This window comes from Phocoena sinus, chromosome 16, assembly GCF_008692025.1.
Source record: "Phocoena sinus isolate mPhoSin1 chromosome 16, mPhoSin1.pri, whole genome shotgun sequence".
In the NCBI taxonomy this organism is placed as follows: domain Eukaryota; kingdom Metazoa; phylum Chordata; class Mammalia; order Artiodactyla; family Phocoenidae; genus Phocoena; species Phocoena sinus.
The window spans coordinates 8590905-8617080 of record NC_045778.1 but is presented as its reverse complement, the minus strand read 5'-3'; the positions used below and the strand labels follow the sequence as shown (position 1 = coordinate 8617080).

The 26176-nt window shown below is 39.0% G+C and overlaps 1 protein-coding gene across 1 annotated transcript in view; it reads right to left on the bottom strand.

Moving 5' to 3' along the window:
* RYR2 (ryanodine receptor 2) overlaps window positions 1-26176 on the bottom strand; it is a 644069-nt gene that overhangs the window by 48911 nt on the left and 568982 nt on the right. The window contains 5 exon segments of the mRNA XM_032609082.1: window positions 2318-2399; window positions 4866-4970; window positions 16749-16877; window positions 18290-18378; window positions 19560-19640. Of these exon segments, the coding sequence (XP_032464973.1) occupies window positions 2318-2399; window positions 4866-4970; window positions 16749-16877; window positions 18290-18378; window positions 19560-19640 (486 nt within the window).

The window sequence follows — 26176 nt, the reverse complement described above, 5'->3', positions numbered from 1 at the left end:
TATATAATAATATATAATTATAATATATATAATATAAATCTTATATGACATCTGAATCAAAGATAGCTCCTTGTTTATCTTCCAACATACAAAGGAAAAGATGAGTAATTACTTGTAAACTCTAGTTTCAAACAGTGATTAGATGAACACAAGCAAAAGCATATTTACAAAGAAATTAACGCACATAAAACAATATGTGAAGAAAAGCTGACATTTTTTCCCTCTAATTGTGTTTTAGGATTAAAAAAAAAAAAGCAACGTGCTTTAGGATTAAAAAAAAATGGGGCAAACATTTATATTATCCTAAAGCCAGAAACTGAAATACAGTCTCATATTAATAATAAAAATGAGTGTTTGCACAGACCTTTTGGGTTGAAATGTCACTGCTCATAAACGTTACCTGATTTCACGTTCATATATCTACGAGGCAGGTACTTTTTATTAATTCTGATTTTACTATTGAGAAAACTGAGGTTTGGCAAGGTTAAATTAATGTGCTGGCCGTGACATGATTATTGAGGGCTAAGGCCTGGATTTGAAACAGATCTTCTGAGAGCAAATTAGATGCTCTTTCTGATTTAAAATGTAGAAGATCTCCCTGCATTTCTTCATGGTCTAGAATGTTTATAATTAGAAAATGGCAGACTGTGGATAAGCTTGAGGAAATGAGATGTTATCCTAAGGTATAATCATCGAATGCTTTTATTCCATGAACACAGCTTGACATGTAACACGAAGACATGCATCAGGAAAAAGATGCATGGTGAGGGGTCTGTTGAGTGCATTTGTGAAGCATTAAACACCAGCGTTAAGAGCATAGGCTCAGGAACCATGCTATTGGGATTTGAATCCAGGTCCCACCATCTGTTAGCTGAGCTCCCTGGGCAGACTTCTTAGCCTCTCTGCACTCAGTTTCCTCATTTGCAAAACAGTGATAATATTACTATGCAATTCTAAACCTGATATTAGGATGAAAATTACTTAAACCAGCAGCTGGCATATTAAACGAGGTTAATTTTAAGTTGTCATTCCTGTTGCAGTTATTACGGTTGTGGTGTTATTATTATTTAGACTAAAACTTGAATTGAGGTCATGGGAAAAGGATCCTGTGCTCAAAGGGTATAACGTGGCTGCCAACTAAGGGCTTCAAGCAGATGCCGCATCGTTGAAGTCCTCGCGCAAGGTGTGCCTACTGCCTTAATTAGTCAAAGTATAGCTGTGCAGTGCAGGGCGGACTAAGAAACAGAGAGAGGAATTAGGAAGGATTTAAGAAAAAAAGGGACAGGGAACATGATAGCAAACATTTTTTATTTGCTTTGGTCGTATTCACATGATTTCACTGAATGCTCGCATCAGCCTACCATGAGCCCCATTTCACACAGGAGGAAAGTGAAAAATGGAGACGTAACTTGTGTCAGGGTCACGCTGCCTGTGTGGCAAAGTGGGATGGGGCATTGGTGGCAGATCTCAGAACCCCAGCTCTTACCTACTACGTTTACTGTCTGAGACAGAAAAGAAATGCAGTAGCAAAGGAAAGTAGGTTGAAAAGAGAAAAGCGAGAGAATGAAAACCCCGAGAGAGGCATGTGGTGGGAAGACTAGGCCGCCACTAGACTTGGTGGGCTGGGGTGCTCTCCCGAGCCTTCTCCTCCGGCAGAATTTTTTTTTTTTTTTTTTTTTTTTTGCGGTACGCGTGCCTCTCACTGTTGTGGTCTCTCCCGCTGCGGAGCACAGGCTCCGGACCCGCAGGCTCAGCGGCCATGGCTCACGGGCCCAGCCGCTCCGCGGCATGTGGGATCTTCCCGGACCGGGGCACGAACCCGCGTCCCCTGCATCGGCAGGCGGACTCTCAACCACTGCGCCACTAGGGAAGCCCCCTCCTGCAGAATTTTAAGAACCCATAGGAGTCACAAGGCAGTCAGCTGAAAGCAGCAATTTACACAGCTGGAGTGTATCCAAACGTCTGTAATCCCCACTGGTTACAAACGAACAAAATGATAAACGAATAAAACCTTCTTTAGGTATTCTGTCTGAAGAGCATACTCTCTGGGGTATCACTATGAAATGAAAAATTTCACTACGAATGAAGTACTAGTGATTTCATTCCATAGTTTTGTAAACTGAGATAGGCAAGATTTCTCTTTTCTAAAAAGCAAACTTGGAAAAAGAGTAATCAAGCCAGCAATAAATCTGAGGCATCTGTCCCATCTCAGCGTTGATATTTTATCCTTTGCAGCATGCTGACACCCAAAGCAAGCGTGTATGGAATCCTTAAAATAAAAGATTGAAGGGGACTTGAAGATATAACTCAAAACTACCTTCCAACATGGACAGCAACATGACCACCATGTCCTTCTGAAGATCCATCAATTCTTTCAGCAGCTCAATTTGACTGGAATCCTGAAAGAATGAACATACTGCGTTTGAGATAATATGGGGAACCTGTGCAGCAAGGACGTCATACTTATTCTCGCAAAAAGAGTATGGATCTACCGATAGCAGACACTTCACAGCAATACAGAGCTAAAGGGAGGCCAAGTATAAGCCTGCAGCTTATTAAAAAATACACACTTAAGAATTAAAGAGTATTTACTGTTGAGTCCAACTCATGTTTATTAAAGTATTTGTAAGGACAGGGAATAAATCTAACAAGAGTACAGAAGAACTAAAGCAGTGGTGGATCCCCTGGGGCCAGGGAGGCAAGACTCAGGTGCTTCTGCATGTTGGGTATCTTTCTTTTACTTAAGACTGGACTTGTCTTTTCTTCTTTCTAACTTACTACACCAAGATGCTATATATTTTGTAGAAATTAACATATTCTGGAAAACACAGGCATAACAGTGATAAGAGATAAACTTATCCCACATAAATCGAGGCAAAAATGGACACAAGTATTACCTGTATTCATAATGCACAAAGTATCTTATCTACCAATTTTATCAAGCTCTCAGCTATTTCTCTCGTTAAAATTTTGTTTTGTTTTTCATTTTCCACCATGAAAAAAAATTATTTTACAAAGATATGTTGTGTCCAAACATCACTATGCTTAGATTCAGTGCCTGGAAATATGGAATGTACTTACATTTACATTATGACCTCACGAATCATCAGGTTTTCTTAAACTATACCCCTCTTTCTTTTTTTAAAAAAAATACAAGGTATCATATTACTCATATGAATTTTGCTACACAGGAAGCCAAATTTCAACACTGCTGGAAGGATGAGGCTTTTTCTTCCTAAATAGTTGTTACCTTGACTAGGTCTACAAACTGAACAACTGCTAGGTAGCACCATCAGATGTTCATAAAATGATGGCAGTATATCTGAATCGCAACTCTCCTGTGACTGTATAAATTTGGTTCATGTTGATTTTCTTTACTTACTAAAATGTCATTAGCAATTAGTTGAAAGCATCGTGATATTTCCTTACTTGGTTGATTACCAATAACTAGATACTGACAAAGATTCTCGCCTTGACCAAACTAGCCAGCTCCTCTGGGCCCTCTTCCCAACTAGGCTTTAATCTTGGTCTATAAAGACTTGAACAAAACAGCACCATAGTTTCTTAACAGCTCAAGGCTGCATCCCTAGGATGACCCCAGTCCCCCTTAGAGTGCCTGCCTGAGAAAATTCAAGACTGCCAGAAACATTTTGTTTGTTTCAGCCAACACCTGACGATAGTAGAACCTGTCTCCCAGGCTCTGTGGGAGGGTAGAATCCTGACTTTAATATTCAGCTGGCCCAATCACATTTACACTGAACAACGCTTTGTAATTTTCCTCTTCCCTGACTCTACTGAACCCTGCTAATCCCCCTCCTTCTCTCTTTAAAACACTTATCACCTCTGTACAAGTCCAAGTTGAGTTCAGCTCACACTAGGTTCTTTTCCCTACAGTAACAGTTATCACTGACTAAATCGGTCCTTGCCACTTTAACCAGTGCCTGGCCTTATCTCTGACCAAGATATCTTCCTGCTTGTAGGCCAGAGGGCAGATGTGAGTATCCTCACTTTGCTGGAGGAAAGGAGACTCAAGGAAGAGAGATGGAGCACGTGAATGAGATCATGGGAGTTGGACTGGAGTCGTTTGACTTTGAATCTAGCATTCTCTCCTCTACCTGACACCTGGAAGATACATACCCACACCCCGACAGACATGTCAGCCTCAGGAGAGCCCATCAAAATTCACTGCATCACAGGGACATATTTACTCAAGATTTATATTGAGTTTTTGTTTGTGTAACTCTGAGCTCCAAATGCAATACACGAGTGAGAAAACAGCATTCTGATGTTTTCAAGATATGCTCCCGAATTAACATTAAAGCATGGTGGAAAATCTGTTTCTTCTTTATTTGCCTATCTGCGTGGCTATTTTTTTTTCTCTTTGACTTTCACAAAGTAAAATGTCCTGTTAATGGGTGAGTGTCATCTTTTGAGAACAGCTGCTTGTTTATGACCCTATAAGAAAACTGTCTCCCCTTAACGAGGGATTTGGAACAGATGACAAATCCTCTTCCAATTATCTGTAGGGAGGAGGAAAATTCCAGTGATAATCATCGAGAAGCAGGTCTACAAAGGACTGTAAAATGTACAGTGTTTGGAGACTATTTCATTTCTCCATTAGAGTCAATTCCTCAATACCTTTTGTTTTCGAAATTGAATAATGGCTTCCACCTATTCTCAGCTTTGCATAAAATTCTTTTATTTAAAAAAAAAAGGTTTTTTTTTTTTTTTTAATGTAGAGTAAAAGTTGTATAAAGAAGTCATCTAAGAAAGATAATAGTCAGACAAAGGAAAGCATGCTTAATTTGCCAGTGATCACAGTGTCCAGTGTGTCATGTAGGATGGTTGGACGACAGTGACTTTACCTGAGACAGCTTCATCTGCATGTGGGCAAACACATGAAGAAAACCCACCACCGCATCCCAGAGCCTGCTATGAGCCAAACTCTGCTGGTTGCCAGTGCAAGGACCCTGGGGCAGAAACAGACAAACAACAATCATTCTTGATAATTTAATTGCCAAAATGAACTTTACAATAATAGGGACAAAGTTGACTTAGTGCTGATATCTTATCACCAGCATGTTATCTGAAAAGACAGGAACCCAAAACAAAAGATATACAGTGATTGTAATGGTATAGCACTCTTAGGAGACAAACATATTCTGCCTTGAAATGTTTAAATCCCCAAAACAGTTTCTCAAGGATTTTCATGTTCTGTTTCTGTATGAATACTAAGACACTGGGGAAAAAATGGTGTATTATTTCATTTTTGTCTGCCTTTGGTTTCTTCTATTTAGAGGAAATCTTAGCTAAGTTATTTTAGCTAAGTCAGATCATCAGAAGGGACTACCTGTGTGAAAAGAATCTGAGATTATGCTTTATATGAGAGGTACTTACTTCTTATTGTTAAATAGTAACCTGGATAAAGCATTCATAGAGAGGACAAAATATTCTCTTCAGTGCTTCATCGTACAACTGTATCCTGGTTACCGATCATACAACCATTGAGATTTTTAAAGATTAATACTTAGTCATTAACTTTATGAACCCAGAATCCAAGACAATTAGAACCTAACTTTGCTCTCTTAGCTTTCACTTCAGAAGTGATCTTTATGTGACACTAGAGTGAGAGTTGTAGCAGAGACTGTTTGGATGGAGTCAACTTCTATCCTTACTTCCCAAGGAGAAATTCTACAATCGCTAAGTTTTGAAGACACACCCACATCAACCAGGAAAAGAAAAAATAGGGATTATATTTCAAGAGAAAAAAACTCATTCACTCATTAGACAAATGGCTCTGTATAAGTTGGAGTTGGAGAGCACATTAAAATGTTTCAGGTTTTAGTCTGGAGACAAGTGACTGGAAGAGAGGACTGCATTGAAGATACTGAAAAGGTGTTGACATGAAACTCTGTCCTTTATCAAGCTACACTTGAGGTCCTACAGCTGAGGATAAAAGATGTAACGGAGTGGGACCCTATGAGGCCTTCCCAGAACAGACGCCCACCCATGTCCTCTGCCTTCCTTTTGACTGTAGAAAACCTTTAGTCAAAGAATACATTTAATCAAAGAAGTGAACAAATGCAGAAAGAAAGGAAAACAGTCAAGCAAGACAAAATAATACTTTAGCCATTAAACCAAGTCAAGGGCCTTTAGTTTCTTCTCAAGGTCTATAGATAATATTCTGAGCCATGTCCTTTGAGCTGTATGGCAGATACGGAAATGCCCACCAGGTGGAAGAAGTGAACTGCAGGCTGCCCACAAGCATGGAGACCCCAGACTGGTTGGAATCAGAAGGTCGATGATGCTGACTTCCAATTACCTCACCACCAACCAGTCAGAAGAATGTCCACGAGTTGATCACACACCCCACAAGCCCTGTCCCTCCCCCTGTCTTTATAAACCTTCCCCTGAAAGCCTTCAGGGAGTTCGGGCCTTTTAAGCACTAGGCTCCCTGGACTCCTTGCTTGGCGCCTGCAATAAACACTGCACTTCTCTTCACCACCACCGGGTGTCAGTAGATTGACTTTACTGCGGGAGGGTGGGCAGACCTAAGTTTAGCTCAGTAACAAAAAGACAGTAAGTGCCAAGTATCTCAGTATTCCAAAAGAAAGGTGCTAGATTCAGTACCTGCGAAAGGAAACTAAGTAGATCTTTCTACCTCAAAGATATAAAGGCGCTGAAGCCGAAAAGGGAAAGACTTTGGAAAGAGCTCTGCAGGTGCCAGGCCTCCCAGCCTCCACCCCTGCTGCCGCAGGAGAGGAGACGGCTGCTCACTTCCCTTTACACCATGGAGAGAGGAGGGGTCAAGAGAGCCATCAGGAGCGCTCGGCTCCTGCATCCCGAGCTTGCCTAGCATACAGTCCCATCGTAGGGACTGTGAAGATGGAAAGTGACAACAGATTTCTTAAGCTGGGTACTGGGGAGGGAGCTATCTTGTCCAGCAGGACTTTGAAATCTTGCCGACAAAACTGTCTGAAAGGGTAATGTGATTCCAAGGTGGACGGGGACCCCCAGATGCACAGGGTCTGTGGAATAATTTGAAGCTGGGTGGCGAAAGAGGTATTTCCAGGCATTGGAGGCAGTAAGAGGGCCAAGCCCCCTCATTAGAGAAAGGATACAACATGCCACCCCAGCGGGCAGGCTCCACAGTGCAGCCCTGACTTCCACGTGCCGGAGGGAGACCTCCCCTCCCTAATCCTTCCTCATGTGCACAATTCGAACGCCGAGGAAGCCTGAGACTGGCAGGAGGGCAAGGAGGAAAAGCAGACGACCCTGTGGAGAGACGGTGGAGAAACCCAGATCCTACTTCTTGCCCTCTACCCCAAGGCCTTTCCGGCACAAAATCAGGCCCAAGGGTGAGGGGGATTTTTAAATTGGATAAGAGTTAAGTGATGGTGCCACCACACAATGACTGCAGTGAGACAATCCTGGTGACAAAGTGACTGAAGGAGTTTTATTTATCTGTGAGTGACCAGCACACAAGATCCATTCAAAGAGGGATAAAGAAGCAGGCCACAGGGCTTCCCTGGTGGCGCAGTGGTTGAGAGTCTGCCTGCCGATGCAGGGGACACGGGTTCGTGCCCCGGTCCGGGAAGATCCCACATGCCGCGGAGTGGCTGGGCCCGTGAGCCATGGCCGCTGAGCCTGCGCGTCCGGAGCCTGTGCTCCGCCACAGGAGAGGCCACTACAGTGAGAGACCCGCGTACCGAAAGAAAAAAAAAAAAAAAAAAAAAGCAGCAGGTCACAGAGCAAGTCTGAAGAGACAGTGGAGAGGAGTCAGTTCTTTTAACTTAGAGGTTAATACATTGAGCCCATTCAACGCACCAGGCCAAACTGATTTTACAGTCTACGTTAGTCCTGTCTGGCTGTTAAAATAACTCTGGGTCAAAGCAACGGATCTTCAGGATTCCACTGTGGTCCAGCCTCGGCAATGTGCCTCGTGTGCTAACACTGGGGAGGGTGGAAAGTGCTGGAGGGCGTTAGGTGGACACTAGAAGGCCATTTCGAAGAAAATAAACTTGATTTTTCCTGAAGAAACATTTTCTTCACGTGGTGTTTAAGGTTTTAACCAAATGCTAAAATATTATACTAGAAACGACTAAGACCTTCTGAAACCCTAGGTGACCAAGAGTTGTTTTGCAAACCTTACGCGACAGAGCTGCAAACCAGAGGCCCAAGTTCCTACTCTTCCTTGTAAACCGTAAACACACAGAAGGTATCTTCCAGGACTCGCTCAGCCTCAGACCATCGACTTCTGAGAACTGTTCACTACCTGAATGGAACATCTGTCTTGCCTGCCACCTCACAGGCCTATTTCTCCTGATCTATTCAGTGCCTGTAACATATAAAACCCTTGCTACTATTACACAGAGAATGGATGGACACCAAGGTCCTACTGTCTATCACAGGGACCTATATTCAATAACCTGTGATAAACCATAATGGAAAAGAATCTGAAAAAGAATGTGTATATACGTATAACTGAATCACTGTGTTGTACAGCAGAAATTAACACAACATTGTACGTCAATTATGCTTCCATAAAATAAATTAAAAAACAAACAGACACCCTGGCTAACTGCCAGAAGGCAGTTACTTTCAGGTTGACCTTCTCGTGGAACGACAAATACAGCTTTCTCTCTTCTCACGACTCATCCTGTGGTCTTAACTCCAGGCACTTGGACAATATAATGTCCTTCTTCTCAGGCAGTTCTCCTTCCCCCCTTATGAAAACTGGAGTTGAAATCTTACAGAAGATTATGTTTATTTTGATGGTTTTGGATTTCCCCCTCTTTGCATAATTTTCTACAGTTAGTGAAAATTGGAGTCCAAAAGCAACATGCAGTGCTGTCGACTGAAAGCCAGCCCAAAGTAAGTATGAAGCGAACGATGAGCTTTTATTCACAGTACCAACAATAATCCATAAACACAATGCTAAGGCAAATATCTTCAAAGTATGTTTCACTAAAGGCAATGGGGTGCCCTGGGTTGGCTCCTGGAACAGAACAAGGACATTAAAGAAAAAACTGGTAAAGTCGGAATAAAGTCTGTAATTTAGGTTATAGAATGGGGCTGATGTTAATTTCTTAGTTTTCACAAATGTATCATGGTTACTTAAAATGCCCAAAGCTGGGAAAGCTGGGTGAATCATATATGGAAACTCTCTGTACTGTCTTTGCAATTTTTCTGTATATCTAAAATTATTCCAAAATAAATTTTTATTAAAATGTATTTTTAGGGAATTCCCTGGTGGTCCAGTGGTTAGGACTCGGCACCTTCACTGCTGAGGGCCGGGGTTCAACCAAGATCCCACAAGCTGTGCAGTGTGGCCAAAAAAAAAAAAAAAAAAGTATATATATATTATATATAATTGGAGAATTGATTAAATTGTATAAAAATGTCAAATAAACAAGGAGTATTGAGAAGTTAAAACATGAACAGGCCATAATAAGCCTTCCTTCTTTACCTATTATTCCTTGAATGTTCTGTGTTATATAAACAAGTTAGAATAAATGATTTTGCACATAGTGAAAGGTCAATGGATGCTTCTAGTTTCATATAAACTTAGGACTCTCACTTACTTTAGGAACCAAGAAATGTCTACTCTTGGCTGAAAGGATTTTACTTGTTATATAGAAGCCATTTTCCTGTTTCTATAAAATTCACTGGCTTGCTAATGTCATCAATCAATCTTATTACTTAATCAGGACAGTTCACACCAAACTTTGTATTGCTCTCTTTCTAGACACCGATGAGTATGTTAAGGTAATAATGGAAGCCAAGGAAGATAAGGAAAAAGGAACATGAGTGGATTGGACTGGATTTAAAACTTTGCTTGTATCTGAATTAAAGAAAAGTCTTTAGCATTATCCAGTGTGGCTTTTCCATTTTTAAATACTGAAATAAGGATCCTCTGCCCTGCCCATGGAGACAAGAGAAAAAGTGAGATCCTTCCAAGCTACGAAAACAGAGGAGAGAGTGAGCCTGGAGGAGGTGAGGAATGGCCATTCTGCCATCTTTCCCCTGCGCCACTCAGCCTTGGCGGCTTCACTTGGCCATGAATAGTTCACTCACACAGTCATTCTACAAACACCTGTAAGAATGCAAGGCTCTGGGGATACAATCTGTTAGTTTTACTTAACTCTTTCCCCCACAGATTATGTTTAGTCTAACAAAGCAAACTGTACGTTTCGTCGTCCTATTTTATCCTTGCACATGGAACTTCAATCACAGTGACTGAGTCAGAGTAATATTGACCATGGAGACAGAAGACAGAAAGGAAAGATGACTGACTAGTCTTCTAGAAAACGGCAATGTTTTGCTCTCTGAAAAAGGCAGAAATTTTATTTATCTATTTTTTACATCTTTACTGGAGTATAATTGCTTTATAATGGTGTATTATTTTCTGCTTTTTAACAAAGTGAATCAGTTACACATATACATATGTTCCCATATCTCTTCCCTCTTGCATCTTACTCCCTCCCACCCTCCCTATCCCACCCCTCTAGGTGGTCACACAGCACCGAGCTGATCTCCCTGTGCTATGTGGCTGCTTCCCACTAGCTATCTATTTTATGTTTGGTAGTGTATATATGTCCATGCCATTCGCTCACTTTGTCACAGCTTACCCGTCCCGCTCCTCATATCCTCAAGTCCATTCTCTAGTAGGTCTGCGTCTTTATTCCCATCTTGCCCCTAGGTTCTTCTGACCATATTTTTTAGATTCCATATATATGTGTTAGCATACAGTATTTGTCTTTCTCTATCTGACTTACTTCACTCTGTATGACAGACTCTCGGTCCATTCACCTCATTACAAATAGCTCAATTTCGTTTCTTTTTATGGCTGAGTAATATTCCATTGTATATATGTGCCACATCTTCTTTATCCATTCATCCGATGATGGACACTTAGGTTGTTTCCATCTCCTGGCTATTGTAAATAGAGCTGCAATGAACATTTTGGTACATGACTCTTTTTCAATTATGGTTTTCTCAGGGTATATGCCCAGTAGTGGGATTGCTGGGTCGTATGGTAACTTTTTTAAGGAACCTCCATACTGTTCTCCATAGTGGCTGTACCAATTCACATTCCCACCAGCAGTGCAAGACGGTTCCCTTTTCTCCACACCCTCTCCAGCATTTATGTTTGTAGATTTTTTGATGATGGCCATTCTGACTGGTGTGAGATGATATCTCACTGTAGTTTTGATTTGCATTTCTCTAATGATTAATGATGTTGAGCATTCTTTCATGTGTTTGTTGGCAGTCTGTATATATTCTTTGGAGAAATGTCTATTTAGGTCTTCTGCCCACTTTTGGATGGGGTTGTTTGTTTTTTGCTATTGAGCTGCATGAGATGCTTGTAAATTTTGGAGATTAAACCTTTGTCAGTTGCTTCATTTGCAAATATTTTCTCCCATTCTGAGGGTTGTCTTTTGGTCTTCTTTATGGTTTCCTTTGCTGTGCAAAAGCTCTGAAGTTTCATTAGGTCCCATTTGTTTATTTTTGTTTTTATTTCCATTTCTCCAGGAGGTGGGTCAAAAAGGATCTTGCTGTGATTTATGTCATAGACTGTTCTGCCTGTGTTTTCCTCTCAGAGTTTGATAGTTTCTGGCCTTACATTTAGGTCTTTAATCCATTTTGAGCTTATTTTTGTGTATGGTGTTAGGGAGTGTTCTAATAAAGACTATTAGAAGAGACAAAGAAGGACACTACATAATGATCAAGGGGTCAATCCAAGAAGAAGATATAACAATTGTAAATATTTATGCACCCAACACAGGAGCACCTCAATACGTAAGGCAAATAGTAACAGCCATAAAAGGGGAAATCGACAGTAACACATTCATAGTAGGGGACTTTAACACTCCACGTTCACCGAAGGACAGATCATCCAAAATCAAAATAAATAAGGAAACACAAGCTTTAAATGATACATTAAACAAGATGGACTTAATTGATATTTATAGGACATTCCATCCAAAAACAACAGAATACACATTTTTCTCTAGTGCTCATGGAACATTCTCCAGGATAGATCATATCTTGGGTCACAAATCGAGCCTTGGTAAATTTAAGAAAACTGAAATTGTATCAAGTATCTTTTCCGACCACAACGCTAAGAGACTAGATATCAATTACAGGAAAAGATCTGTATAAAATACAAACACATGGAGGCTAAACAATACACTACTTAATAACGAAGTGATCACTGAAGAAATCAAAGAGGAAATCAAAAAAATACCTAGAAACAAATGACAATGGAGACACAATGACCCAAAAACCTATAGGATGCAGCAAAAGCAGTTCTAAGGGGGAAGTTTATAGCAATACAAGCCTACCTTAAGAAACAGGAAACATCTCGAATAAACAACCTAGCCTTACACCTAAAGCAATTAGAGAAAGAAGAACAAAAAAATCCCAAAGTTAGCAGAAGGAAAGAAATCATAAAGATCAGATCAGAAATAAATGAAAAAGAAATGAAGGAAACGAGAGCAAAGATCAATAAAACTAAAAGCTGGTTCTTTGAGAAGATAAACAAAATAGATAAACCACTAGCCAGACTCATCAAGAAAAAAAGGGAGAAGACTCAAATCAATAGAATTAGAAATGAAAAAGGAGAAGTAACAACTGACACTGCAGAAATAAAAAAGATCATGAGAGATTACTACAAGCAACTCTATGCCAATAAAATGGACAATCTGGAAGAAATGGACAAATTCTTAGAAATGCACAACCTTCCGAGGCTGAACCAGGAAGAAATAGAAAATATGAATAGACCAATCACAAGAACTGAAATTGAGACTGTGATTAAAAACCTTCCAACAAACAGAAGCCCAGGACCAGATGGCTTCACAGGCAAATTCTATCAAACATTTAGAGAAGAGCTAACACCTATCCTTCTCAAACTCTTCCAAAATATAGCAGAGGGAGGAACACTCCCAAGCTCATTCTACAAGGCCACCATCACCCTGATACCAAAACCAGACAAGGATGGCACAAAGAAAGAAAACTACAGGCCGATATCACTGAAGAATATAGATGCAAAAATCCTCAACAAAATACTAGCAAACAGAACCCAACAGCACATTAAAAGGATCATACACCATGATCAAGTGGGGTTGATTCTAGGAATGCAAGGATTCTTCAATATACGCAAATCAATCAATGTGATACACCATATTAACAAATTGAAGAAGAAAAACCATATGGTCATCTCAATAGATGCAGAGAAAGCTTTTGACAAAATTCGACATCCATTTATGATAAAAACCCTCCAGAAAGCAGGCATAGAGGGAACTTTCCTCAACATAATAAAGGCCATATATGACAAACCCACAGCCAACATCGTCCTCAATGGTGAAAAACTGAAACCATTTCCACTAAGATCAGGAACAAGACAAGGTTGCCCACTCTCACCACTCTCATTCAACATAGTTTTGGAAGTTTTAGCCACAGCAATCAGAGAAGAAAAGGAAACAAAAGGAATCCAAATGGGAAAAGAAGAAGTAAAGCTGTCACTGTTTACAGATGACATGATACTATACATAGAGAATCCTAAAGATGCTACCAGAAAACTACTAGAGCTAGTGAATGAATTTGGTAAAGTAGCAGGATACAAAATTAATGCACAGAAATCTCTGGCATTCCTATATACTAATGGTGAAAAATCTGAAAGTGAAATCAAGAAAACACTCCCGTTTACCACTGCAACAAAAAGAATAACATATCTAGGAATAAACCTACCTAAGGAGACAAAAGACCTGTATGCAGAAAATTATAAGACACTGATGAAAGAAATTAAAGATGATACAAATAGATGGAGAGATATACCATGTTCTTGGATTGGAAGAATCAACGTTGTGAAAATGACTCTACTACCCAAAGCAATCTACAGATTCAATGCAACCCCTATCAAACTACCACTGGCATTTTTCACAGAACTAGAACAAAAAATTTCACAATCTGTATGGAAACTCAAAAGACCCCAAATAGCCAAAGGAATCTTGAGAACGAAAAACGGAGCTGGAGGAATCAGGCGCCCTGACTTCAGACTATACTACAAAGCTACAGTAATCAAAACAGTATGGTACTGGCACAAAAACAGAATGATAGATCAATGGAACAGCATAGAAAGCCCAGAGATAAACCCACGCACATATGGTCACCTCATCTTTGATAAAGAAGGCAGGAATGTACAGTGGAGAAAGGACAGCCTCTTTAATAAGTTGTGCTGGGAAAACTGGAAAAGTACATGTAAAATATGGGATTAGATCACTCCCTAACACCATACAAAAAAATAAGCTCAAAATGGATTAAAGACCTAAATGTAAGGCCAGAAACTATCAAACTCTGAGAGGAAAACACAGGCAGAACAGTCTATGACATAAATCACAGCAAGATCCTTTTTGACCCACCTCCCAGAGAAATGGAAATAAAAACAAAAATAAACAAATGGGACCTAATGAAACTTCAGAGCTTTTGCACAGCAAAGGAAACCATAAAGAAGACCAAAAGACAACCCTCAGAATGGGAGAAAATATTTGCAAATGAAGCAACTGACAAAGGATTAATCCCCCAAATTTATAAGCAGCTCATGCAGCTCAATAACAAAAAAACAAACAACCCCATCCAAAAATGGGCAGAAGACCTAAAAAGACATTTCTCCAAAGAAGATATACAGACTGCCAACAAACACGTGAAAGAATGCTCAACATCATTAATCATTAGAGAAATGCAAATCAAAACTACAATGAGATATCATCTCACACCAGTCAGAATGGCCATCATCAAAAAATCGAGAAACAATGAATGCTGGAGAGGGTGTGGAGAAAGTGAACACTCTTGCACTGCTGGTGGGAATGTAAATTGGTATAGCCACTATGGAGAACAGTATGGAGGTTCCTTCAAAAACTACAAATAGAAGTACCATATGACCCAGCAATCCCACTACTGGGCATATACCCTGAGCAAACCATAATTGAAAAAGAGTCATGTACCAAAATGTTCATTGCAGCTCTATTTACAATAGCCAGGAGATGGAAACAACCTAAGTGTCCATCATCGGATGAACGGATAAAGAAGATGTGGCACATATATACAATGGAATATTACTCAGCCATAAAAAGAAACGAAATTGAGCTATTTGTAATGAGGTGGATGGACCTAGAGTCTGTCATACAGAGTGAAGTAAGTCAGATAGAGAAAGACAAATACCGTATGCTAACACATATACATGGAATTTAAGAAAAAAAAAATGTCATGAAGAACCTAGGGGTAAGACAGGAATAAAGACACAGACCTACTAGAGAATGGACTTGAGGATATGGGGAGAGGAAAGGGTAAGCTGTGACAAAGCGGGAGAGTGGCATGGATATATATACACTACCAAACGTAAAATAGATAGCTAGTGGGAAGCAGCCGCATAGCACAGGGAGATCAGCTCGGTGCTTTGTGACCACCTAGAGGGGTGGGATAGGGAGGGTGGGAGGGAGGGAGACGCAAGAGGGAAGATATATGGGAACATATGTATAACTGATTCACTTTGTTATAAAGCAGAAACTAGCACATCATTGTAAAGCCATTATATTGTAATAAAGATGTAAAAAAAAAAAAAAAAAAAAAGACTAGAAGTCTACCCCAAGAAGAATAGAACGCAAATCAAGGTGAAAAAAAAAAGGTATATTATTCATGGAATTTGGAATTTTACCTATATTATATACATTATCATGTTATATAATTTTATATATACACACACACAGATATGTGTGTAAATATACTCTGGACAAAGAATGTTGCCTGCCGTTTCAGTAAACAAAGGATGTTGCCGCCATCAAGACATCAGCTACTGCAGCTGCCCCCTGACTGTGCACCCTGAGGGGATTCAGGATGGAGAAATGCAGGATACTGGCCCTAGGTGTTTAAGGTTCCCATCAAAGGAATGAGTTCAATGAGCCCAGGTTCTTGCATCATCCCATACATTCCCATACACAGAAAAGCACTCAATTCATTAACTTAAGATGTTTGGTTTTCTTTAATTAACAGTAATCGTTCGACGTTCGGATTCCCTGTTTTTTTTGTTGTTGTTGTTTGTTTGTTTTCGCCAAAAAACCCAATATATCCTATATAGCCTCCCTCACCTTTTCGGAGCAGTCCCTCAAAGCTATCTGAGAGGCTGCATCTCAGGCTTAAGTCCTCAGTAAGTCCTCTAGATAAAACATAATTCTCAACTCCTAGGCTGCACATTTTTTTTCAGTCAACAATACACACATACATATATTAAAATGAAGTTTTTAAATGCTCTTTTCTTTTTCATAAAGTTTCTATGAAACTTCTTCCTTATTTTCACTGGAATACTATAAAAAGTGGTTTACAACTCTGCCCTCTCTCCTTCACTTCTTCTCTCCCCTCCTTCCTTAAGATTTATTGAGTGCTTAATATATATACCAGACCCTGGAAGTATGACACAGTCAACATCATGGTTCATGTCTTGAAGGAGTTCATGATATCCCAACCTGCCAAGTGGTAAAGCAGGTTCATTCCATATAAATTCACATCTCAAGTGAGTATTTTAAATGGCCAATTGGCTAAGAATCTATGGAAGGGGTCAGTAAGCATGTGGATGAGAGCAGGAAAATACTTTAGGCATATTGCATTTTTCCAAGGAATTCAATGCTAACCAGTTGACTCTCTTTTCTCTCTTTCTTTCCTTCTTCAAATAACAGAAATGTTTAAAGGTTTACCTGAATATACTCTGTAAGCGTGTTAAAGACTTGTTTTGCTACTTGAATCGCTTTGGAGAAATTCCTTTGTCCCTGTTCATCAATGACATCTTTCCCAGAGTAATACCAATAGAAGTCACTGATTGATTCCTGGAAAAGAGACATGAGAGGATTAAGGCACCATCTGAAGCTACCAAAGACCTGTCCAGTTCTGGACTCAGTAATAGGAAATCAATTTACATAACAGATTGGAAGCAAACAAAAATATCTGCAAGGTAAGTACTGTTATCAATGATTTTCCTAAACATAAAATGTGGTGACATCCTCCCTAGATATATATAACAACTGGAGGGAAGATTAGAAGTAGAAACCTTAGCTTTTAAAATGACTTTCTGTCTCTGATGACCTCGAACTTCACAAACATAAGGATTCATAACATTAATGCATATTTATCCATAGAGCAGTTAGGTGTTTACTATGTGAGCACAGAAATCAGACAAATCATAGAACAATATTTCTGGGTTCCAGACATTTGGTCTCCTTTTTCTCCAACAAAGCCAATAACATTTCTTTGATGAGAATTCCAGGATGTTCCTGGCTTGTGTAACTGCCCGTGAAGAAACTCGTTGGACTCCTTATAAATACTGACAACAACTGTAAACAAACATCTAAATAAGATCAATCTTTCCAAACAGGATATATTCAACAATAACTTATATTGTGAAGGAACTTTAGTTGCCTAAATGAATAATACCATTTGGGCTACCATTTAGGTTTTGAGACATGATTTTGAAAATCACAAATATATTTTCAGCAATGCTTCTTGATATATTTGCTTCAAAAATGGACTTTTTTCTCATTAAGCTTTAAGTAAGAGTGCTGTGCTTTTACATATGCAAAGATTAAGGGAGAAACAGAGTTTGAATTTGCAGTTTTTAAAAGTACTATACCTGACTTCCTTACAAATAAAGTGAGGGAAAAAAAGTTATATAAAATCTTATTACTTAAGAGGCCTACACCTTCAGATTCGGTTCTAGTAATGTGTAAAACATTACTACACTATCAAGGATACTTTTAAGTGATGACGTGTTAAGCTGAATTTTTAAATTAATGCAAATATTTCAAGAGCTGAAAAGAACTAACCTTATGCTGTTAAATTTAAGTGTATGGTAAGTAGTTTGAAAGCCTTTCTTTCCCATTTTTAGTAACGTTCAAAATACCCTTCTCCTATTTATCTATCAACTGTAGAGGAAGGAACAGAGCATGTTCATGCTTTACAAATTGAAAAGGAATTTAAAATGCCATCAAGCTAAAAACTGTAGGAAAAAAATATTCCCACTTATAGAAAGAAAATAAGCCAAGTAAGAGCCAGGATCAGAGGCAAAGACAATAGTGGCAGTTTCAACCTAAGACTTGGGGAAAGACTGTGATCAAAGACAAAATGTCTCTACAAATTCTGACCTCATAAATCAAAACACATTTCAACATGTCAGTTTCACAACTCCACCATATCTTGCCAACCAACCAACCCCTTAATTTGTTACTAACGTAAAGCAACGTACCTGAACTCTCAGTAGGTAGTCTACGGTAGAGATGATTATGTTGACAGTCGTATTATTGCCAGTCTGAGTTCTCAGATAATTTTGAAAATCTACATAAGATCAAAAGATGTTATTAAAGCGCATTCAAAAATGTAAAATGAGTTCTTTGAATCACTCCAAAAGCAAATGATGTCTCCAGCAAAATCACCATGGCTACGTACACTGTTGTATCTGATAGTTTTAATATTGAATAATTTATATTTTCCATACAAAGTGAGTACCTCAAAAACAAATCTAGGTGCTTCACAGAATATCAATATTCAAATTTCATCTAAGAGGTTGCTAACACCTGTTTCTTGATTCCTAGCTCTAGGGCTCTGGGCATGTGAATGACTGAAAACAACTTCCATCCTGTAGGACGGAGTAATTAAATGATTTATTCCATAATCCTTTATTCCTTAGTACTGTGTTAAGTGCTGGGGAAGCAAAAATCAAGATCAAGTTCCTGCCTTCACGGATACACAAGCTTGGTGGAGAACCAGATATATAAACAGTGAATGTAAATACATCATGCAAAGTTACACAATGAAGCAGATTCCCCCAATAAGATAAGTGGTAAAAAAAGAAACAGAGTTACATATGTCTCTATAGCTATCTATCTGATCTACAACTTTCTTCACCTATCAGCTGTCTTCTCTAGCATGAGAACAACTAATAAGAATTAAGTGAGGGACTTCGCTGGTGGCGCAGCGGCTAGGAATCCGCCTGCCAATTCAGGGGACACAGGTTCAAGCCCCGGTCCGGGAAGATCCCACATGCCGCGGAGCAACTAAGCCTGTGCGCCACAACTACTGAGCCCGCGTGCCACAACTACTGAGCCTGTGCGCTAGAGCCCACGAGCCACAACTACTGAAGCCCACGCACCCTAGAGCCTGTGTCCTGCAACAAGAGAAGCCACCACAATGAGACGCCTGTGCACCGCAACAAAGAGTAGCCCCCACTCGCCGCAACCAGAGAAAGCCCGTGCGCGGCAACGAAGACCCAGTGCAGCCAAAAATAAATAAATAAATTAATTAATTAAAGGAAAAAAAAGAATTAAATGAAAGGGCTAGCAAAGGACTTTGAAAGAGGCAATGCAATACAGAAAGTTTCCTAGCGCCTACGCAGCAGGCAATGTTCAAGAACTGTTTCTTGACCCAAGGGAAGAAGCATAACTGGAACCAACAGACTCCTATTACTGCTTCAAAATGCTTATTCCTGGGTACCACCGATGGTCTGGGGTCTCACAAACCTGAGTTGTGTCCCTCACAAAGCAGCTGCAAGAAGCGGAAGAGGTCACAGGTGAATTCGCCATCCTGCAGAACCTTTTCTCCTGCAGGAAGTCCAGAGGAACCCAATGTTATCAACCACCTTAGCCTCGCCCTCCCTTTCTATCCCCACGTCCATCAAACTTGCATGTCCATGTAGCATCGTTCTGAACCCGAAACAGTCACAAATCATGGCCACTTTTCTATCTGAAGCTCATAAGATCATGCGCTTGACAGATAGATGCACTTTTTCTTGGTAAGAAAAGAACACTTGGATCTTAAAAACTCAGATATCTCTCTGTTAAAAGTAGCAGCATGGGTTTGGCAACATTTTAGAAACAACCTGAAGAGATTAGAGACTTAAACTTTTTTTTTCTTTCTTTCTATCTTTCTTTTTTTCCTTTTTGGTAAGATTTGTGTAGGAATGATCTCTGCGTCTCTTAACAAATGTGGAAGTTAAGTCTGCTTTGTTCCCAGAGCCTGACCAAATGATTCAATGCAGAAGTATTCAGTACATACGTAAAACAGGACCAAGAGTTTCTTTTATTCAAATATTAATTAAGGGACTTTTGTGAAAACTCTGGATGACTGGAAAATGTTTTTTAACTCATTTCACTTAACTCTCTCATGAGCTTGTCTAAGTAGAGAGCTCATGGGTTGGAGCATTTCTTCCAGAGGAGGAACTGACAAGCAGACCTAATTCTAAATACGAAACCAAAGGATAAACTTCGCTGGCTCCTGCTAGGAGAGCTAAATCTAACAAAGAAATGTGAAAAGGAGGACATCTCAGTGCCACAGGAGGTGCTCTGCATCATTTCAACACTAACTATACATGTGGGGCAAGGATGAAGCCTCAGAAAAGGGTTCCGATCTTTCATCTACATTTCAATTTAAATGTATCTTGATCACAAGTTACTTTGAAAGCAAAAACACAAAGAAGGAAACAAACAAAGAACAGGCACCACACCAATGAAAGCTGATTTTAAAAGCATAGAGTGTCCGTGAAAAAAACACTGTCAACATTATGAGTGTATGCTCTGGAATCTCAATTTGTTTAGAAAGCAAAATGACCAAAAAAAAAAAAAAAAAAAAAAAAAAAAAGAAATGTTGTTTGGCAAGTGAATGAATACACTCATGTATTTAAAAAAATAATAATAACTTTTCAGACTGGAAATACTTTGGGCTGAGAAAGAAAACTATGCAATGATCATGTGTTTACTGGAACTAAGATTATGAATGACAGAGAGTTGATGGACTTACCAGTCTGCAGTCTGTGACTTTCAAAGTGAGAGGCTTCATATAATGGGAGGGTTAGGAAGCAAAACCATTTTGAAAACTAATATAAACATTAAAAAAAGTACATAAAATCACTGTACTGGTTTCCCTGTTGGCCTGCAAGATATTATATTTGGTGACCAAATTAAGATCACCACGTCTACAAAGGCGATGTGGCAAGTTTCATGTGTTTAATGCACATTGTTTTGAATCTCAATACATGGCTGATAAGCCCATTCCTCCATGTTCACGTTCATGACAGGATAGGAAAAAAGGAAACAGCCTAGGCTAATAAGCTAAACTCTTCATTGATTACACCTAGTATCATTTCATGAAGATACTTTAAAATGCTATTTAAATCAAACTGTTATGAGTTAGTCAAACAGACTTATTGACTCCTTGTGAACCCATCTAAAATGTTTTGTTTTGGTTTTTTCGCTTTTCAGAAAATTGAATCAATAAAACCACGGACATACTTCCAATGTTCACATATTCAACGTGGAGTAAGTAACCCTTGGTAGAAAGTGTTCAGAAAAGTTAACACAAATAAATTAACACGTAGTCTACCAGTGTGTCTGAAAACGCTCTGTACGATGCACATTGATTTATAACATAAGGTTTTTTTTCTGTTGGCATGCACAGTATTTTCCGGACTGTATACCGAAACACATACGAGTAACTTCTTACATAGGACACGCTGCATACAGCAGAACAAGAGGGAAGGTCGGGGTGGGGGGGGGAGGGGCAGGTCAAGACTTCATTTACCATCAGTTGACACCAGGTTATCGTATCCACTAAGGTGCTCTTGCTTAATGAACACATTACTATCTGATTAAAATGCTGCCATTGCCCATGCTGCATGTAGGCAGTGCAGGAACAGAGATGGATGATGGCTTTATGTCTGCAGAAGGTACACGAGCAACAGTCTATTTTGTGATGTAGGCAAAAGAAATTCCATTGTAAGATGGAAACTAAGGTTGATAATAAATAACAAAATGGAGTAAAATGTAGTTGAAAGTGCTCTTACATTTTAAAAATATTATTTGCAATAGCTGCATGATGGCCAAATGTAGATGGTGTGAAGGGCATTCCTTTGGTTTTACTTTTAATTATAAGGGGCTTATAATTTCTAACGCTGTAATAAAGGGAGAGCTATTTCAATACTGTTGTGAGGGTGAGTTTGTTCTTTGTGCCTCAGTTTTCTCACCTATAAAATGAATGTAAAGCGTACGCTGTCTACCTCACTGGCTCTGCACAATCTATATGATCATTTTTTATCAATTGTGGAGAGGTTAATATTATTAGTAGCAGCGGTAATGACACTAAATAAGGATGGGAACAACATGCCTACATGATAAATACAGTCATGTGAACATAGGTATTAAATGTGTTTATATTTTCAAAAAGCCACCTTAATTTTAATGGACCAAATATTTTCAAAAATGTAAGTTTTCACCTGGAAATAATACTAGGTACACCTTATCTGTTCAAGCTACCAATAAAAAGTAATTCCTCATTTAGAGATCTAATAAAGTTAACACACCTTTAAAGGCTTTTCTACTCACAATCGGTTTATCCAACTAATAGAAAAGTACACAAGTGTTTAAGTTCAATAAAAACAGTTGTTCTTACTTAGAATTTTTACTTAGAATATCCATGGATATAGCTCAAAGTCTGCAGACTTATCTCCAGGCAAAGCTTGATTTAACTGTTAATAATTAATTATCAATAACTGTTCTAAAATTAATGAAATAAATAAAAAGACTAATATATATATAAACAATTGATTCCAGAAGACTAAGATCCCCATCGCTGTAGGGTCAGCATCTCTAATGATGCAGAGATAAAAGGGTGAGTAGCATGACACTGGCTGCATCAAATAATTCCCTGTAATCTATTGTTAAACAGCTCTCAAGAGCCCCCCATTGCCATGGAGGAAATAATTCTGATTACTTACTAATCTTTAGAGGACTTAAATATTTATTTTGTATATGAAAACACTGAAGGATAAAGGTTAAAAATAGTTTTAAATAGTGAAAAGTCAGGTATTTGATTCCATGTGGGTAGTTTTAATATCATTGCTTAAATAGTCTAAATATGGCTGCTTGAATAATATTACAGCTCCACTAACGAACTCTGAAATGGATTTATGATTAACATTTAGTTAATGACTACGGTGTGCTAGGCATTGTGCTAGATATATTTTCTCATCATTTCATTTCAGGTTTACAAAAATCCTACAAATGAGGTGATACGATCCCATTTTGTGGTTTGGTAAACAACCGAGAAATTAAGTAACTTGACTACTGTCCTACAGCTATTAACAAGTAAAGGACTTGAATTCAGTAAACTTCAGCAAACATTCACAGTCTCCTATATGCTAGGCACCTTGTGAGGTGCTAGGGACAAAAAAGACCAATGGACACAATCCCTAACCTCAAGAAGGTCACAGTCAGGCAATAAACAGGTAATTTCGATATTGTATGGTCCTTCTGGATCCAGTGTACCATAGTTTCTACACTTCATAGAGCTCACACCAGCAATCAATCTCTGACTGACGATCATTACACTTATTGTACATTATTTAAATTGTGAACTCCTAACTTGTTTTTATGAATTTTAGAACCCAAGGAAAACCATATTCTAGACACGTGGCTTTAGAAAAGTCAATTCACCTTTCTGAGTCTTTGTTTCATCATTTTGATATGGAAATTAACAGGCTCCTGACTTCCTGAATTCATAGGGCTGCTGGGAGAATCAAATTGGTCCAAACAAGTACAGTTGCTTTGAAGTATGCAGAACACAGTAGGAATAAATGTGAAGTTTTAATGGCACGCAGTCATTAAAAAACAACCTTTAGATTTCCAAAATATAGAATACTGGTGGGTTGTGAATATGATAAATCATTCATAATTCCATTAAGTACATGTATTTAATCTAAGGTAACAACCTGACACCAGTGTATAAAATGCATTCCTAGATAATACCAATGAACACTGTGTGTGAAAAAAGTTAGGTGTGACCGATGGAAAACAGAATTAAAGTTATAGGTTAGCTGGGGGGGAAGAAATCTTTTGCTTTCAAACATCATGTGCAGATTGTTTCTCTTATAGCCGTCTCTTTTTTTTCTTTCTTTTTTTTACTGAAGTACAGTTGATTTACAATGTTGTATTAATTTCTGTTGTACAGCAAAGAGACTCAGATAGATATATATATACATTCTTTTCTGTTATGGTTTATCACAGGGTATTGCATGTAGTTCCCTGTGCTGTACAGTAGGACCTTGTTGTTTATCCATCCTATATCTAATATTCAGCATCTTCTTGTAGCCTTCTCTTAGTGCCTTTCAGTTGTCATTACTCTAACTGAAATCCTTAATGTCCTTCACCCATTCCATCCACCAGCATCCTAACTGATCTCCGTGTCTTCACATGGGACACCCATCTTACACCCTGGTGCTGACAACAGCAGCTATAGGCAATCCAATTGTAACACTCTTCCTGACAAACAGACTGACTCCTGTAACAGTAATTATGGAAAGCATACTCTGAAGAATTCCCTGCAATCTACCGTTAAGCAGAGTTCCCCAGCTGCCGTGAAGGAAATGGTGGTGACCACTACCTTTGGAGAGCTCCATGCCTATTTAATACACTAGCATTACTGAGAAAGGAGAGATCTGTGCCTTTTAGGGTGATCAGGTTCTACTGGAAGCACTCTGAACAGTGAATGTAGGAATTTAATTCCAGGCGGATCATCACACAAAACATCATGTAGCACTTAAGTGTTATTTCTTTAATGGCTCTCCAGGGTCTCAGAAAGAAAGTACAAATGCCTGGGAAGAGCAAAGAAGGTCCTTCAGCGCCTCTCACAAACGATCTTTCCATCTTCTAGGGGGTTCATTTCTCTTCAACCGCACCAGGTTGGTTACTGTCCTCTGATATGTTTTGTACCTTAAACTTTGCATACGCTGATGCTAATTCCTTCCACTGGAATGCCTTTCTTTGCCTTCCTTATCTACCAGATAAACTTCTACTTCAGGCTACGTGTTATGTCTATGGTGACACTTCCCCATCCCTGGCAAAGTATCAACTCAGTTCTCTCTTACACAGAGGGCACTGTTCTGAAGTTGCTCGTTTACAAGTCTGTCTACACAATACTGGACTCCTATAGAACGCCAGTGCCTAGGACAGTGTCTAGCACGTAATAGCCACTCAAATTTAAATGACTGCTTCAAAGTTTAAAAACTGCAAGGATGTTAAAAAACAATCTATTTAGTGCCATGAACTACAGGCTTTTTCTTGAAGAGAAAGTTTACCCACAGGAACTGCAAGAACTATAGTCAGAACCCAGATGTTAGCACTGGATTATACCTGGGAAAGTACTTTGAAAATCTGGGGCAGGAGAAAGCCAAAAAATAATTAAGCACTAAAAACACTAACGAAAAATTAGGGTAGCCAATATTTAAAGATTGCTTTAATTATCCCTTTCATTAATTAATTAAAAGGAATCCTTTTATCTTCAACTTCACATAAACTTCATGAGGTCACTATAAATATATCGGCAAGAACCTCAGTGCAACACGTTATCAGTTACAGGTGGAAATTTGAGAAGCTTAACTTGTATTAATGTTTTATATAACAGTTTAGAAAATCAAACAATTTCTGAGGAATCAGATCAGCTTCGCAATTTCATCTTGCTTACGAAGTCAAGGATCCCTGCAAAATGATCAAAAATCAAATGCAGTATCTTCGACTATATTCCAAGAAGACGTTTGAAAGAAGGAAAATTGCACTTTCAAGCTCATCATGAATTACTAATGAGGTTAAACGGTACTGAGGAAAAACAAATTAGAAATCCAAGGATGGAATGAAATTTCAAAGATTTATATAGGTTTTTGGTTTTGAACTTCACTCTATGTTAAAAGAAAACACATAGGACTAAAAAATATACAGAGAGGACAACACTGAGCACGTGACAACCCTAAACACATTTGCTTAAGAACCTTTTTTAAAAAAACAAAAACAAAAACAAGGGGGAGGTCCAGGCTTTTGTAGAAATGGGGGAAATTTAGTAAGGTGGGATAGGGCTACAGGACAGTAACAGTGTAGAGAAAAGAATATAAACAATTCGTCTGAGATCCAGATACAGTGGTCCTTCTGTATCTGCAGATACAGAGGTATGACCTTGCTATGCCACTTTATATCAGGGACTTGAGCATCTGTGGATTATGATATCTGCTGGGGGAGGGGGGAGGAAGGGGAGGGTCCTGGAACCAACCCCTCATGGATACAGAGGGACAGCTGTATACAAAGCTTAAAGAAGCACA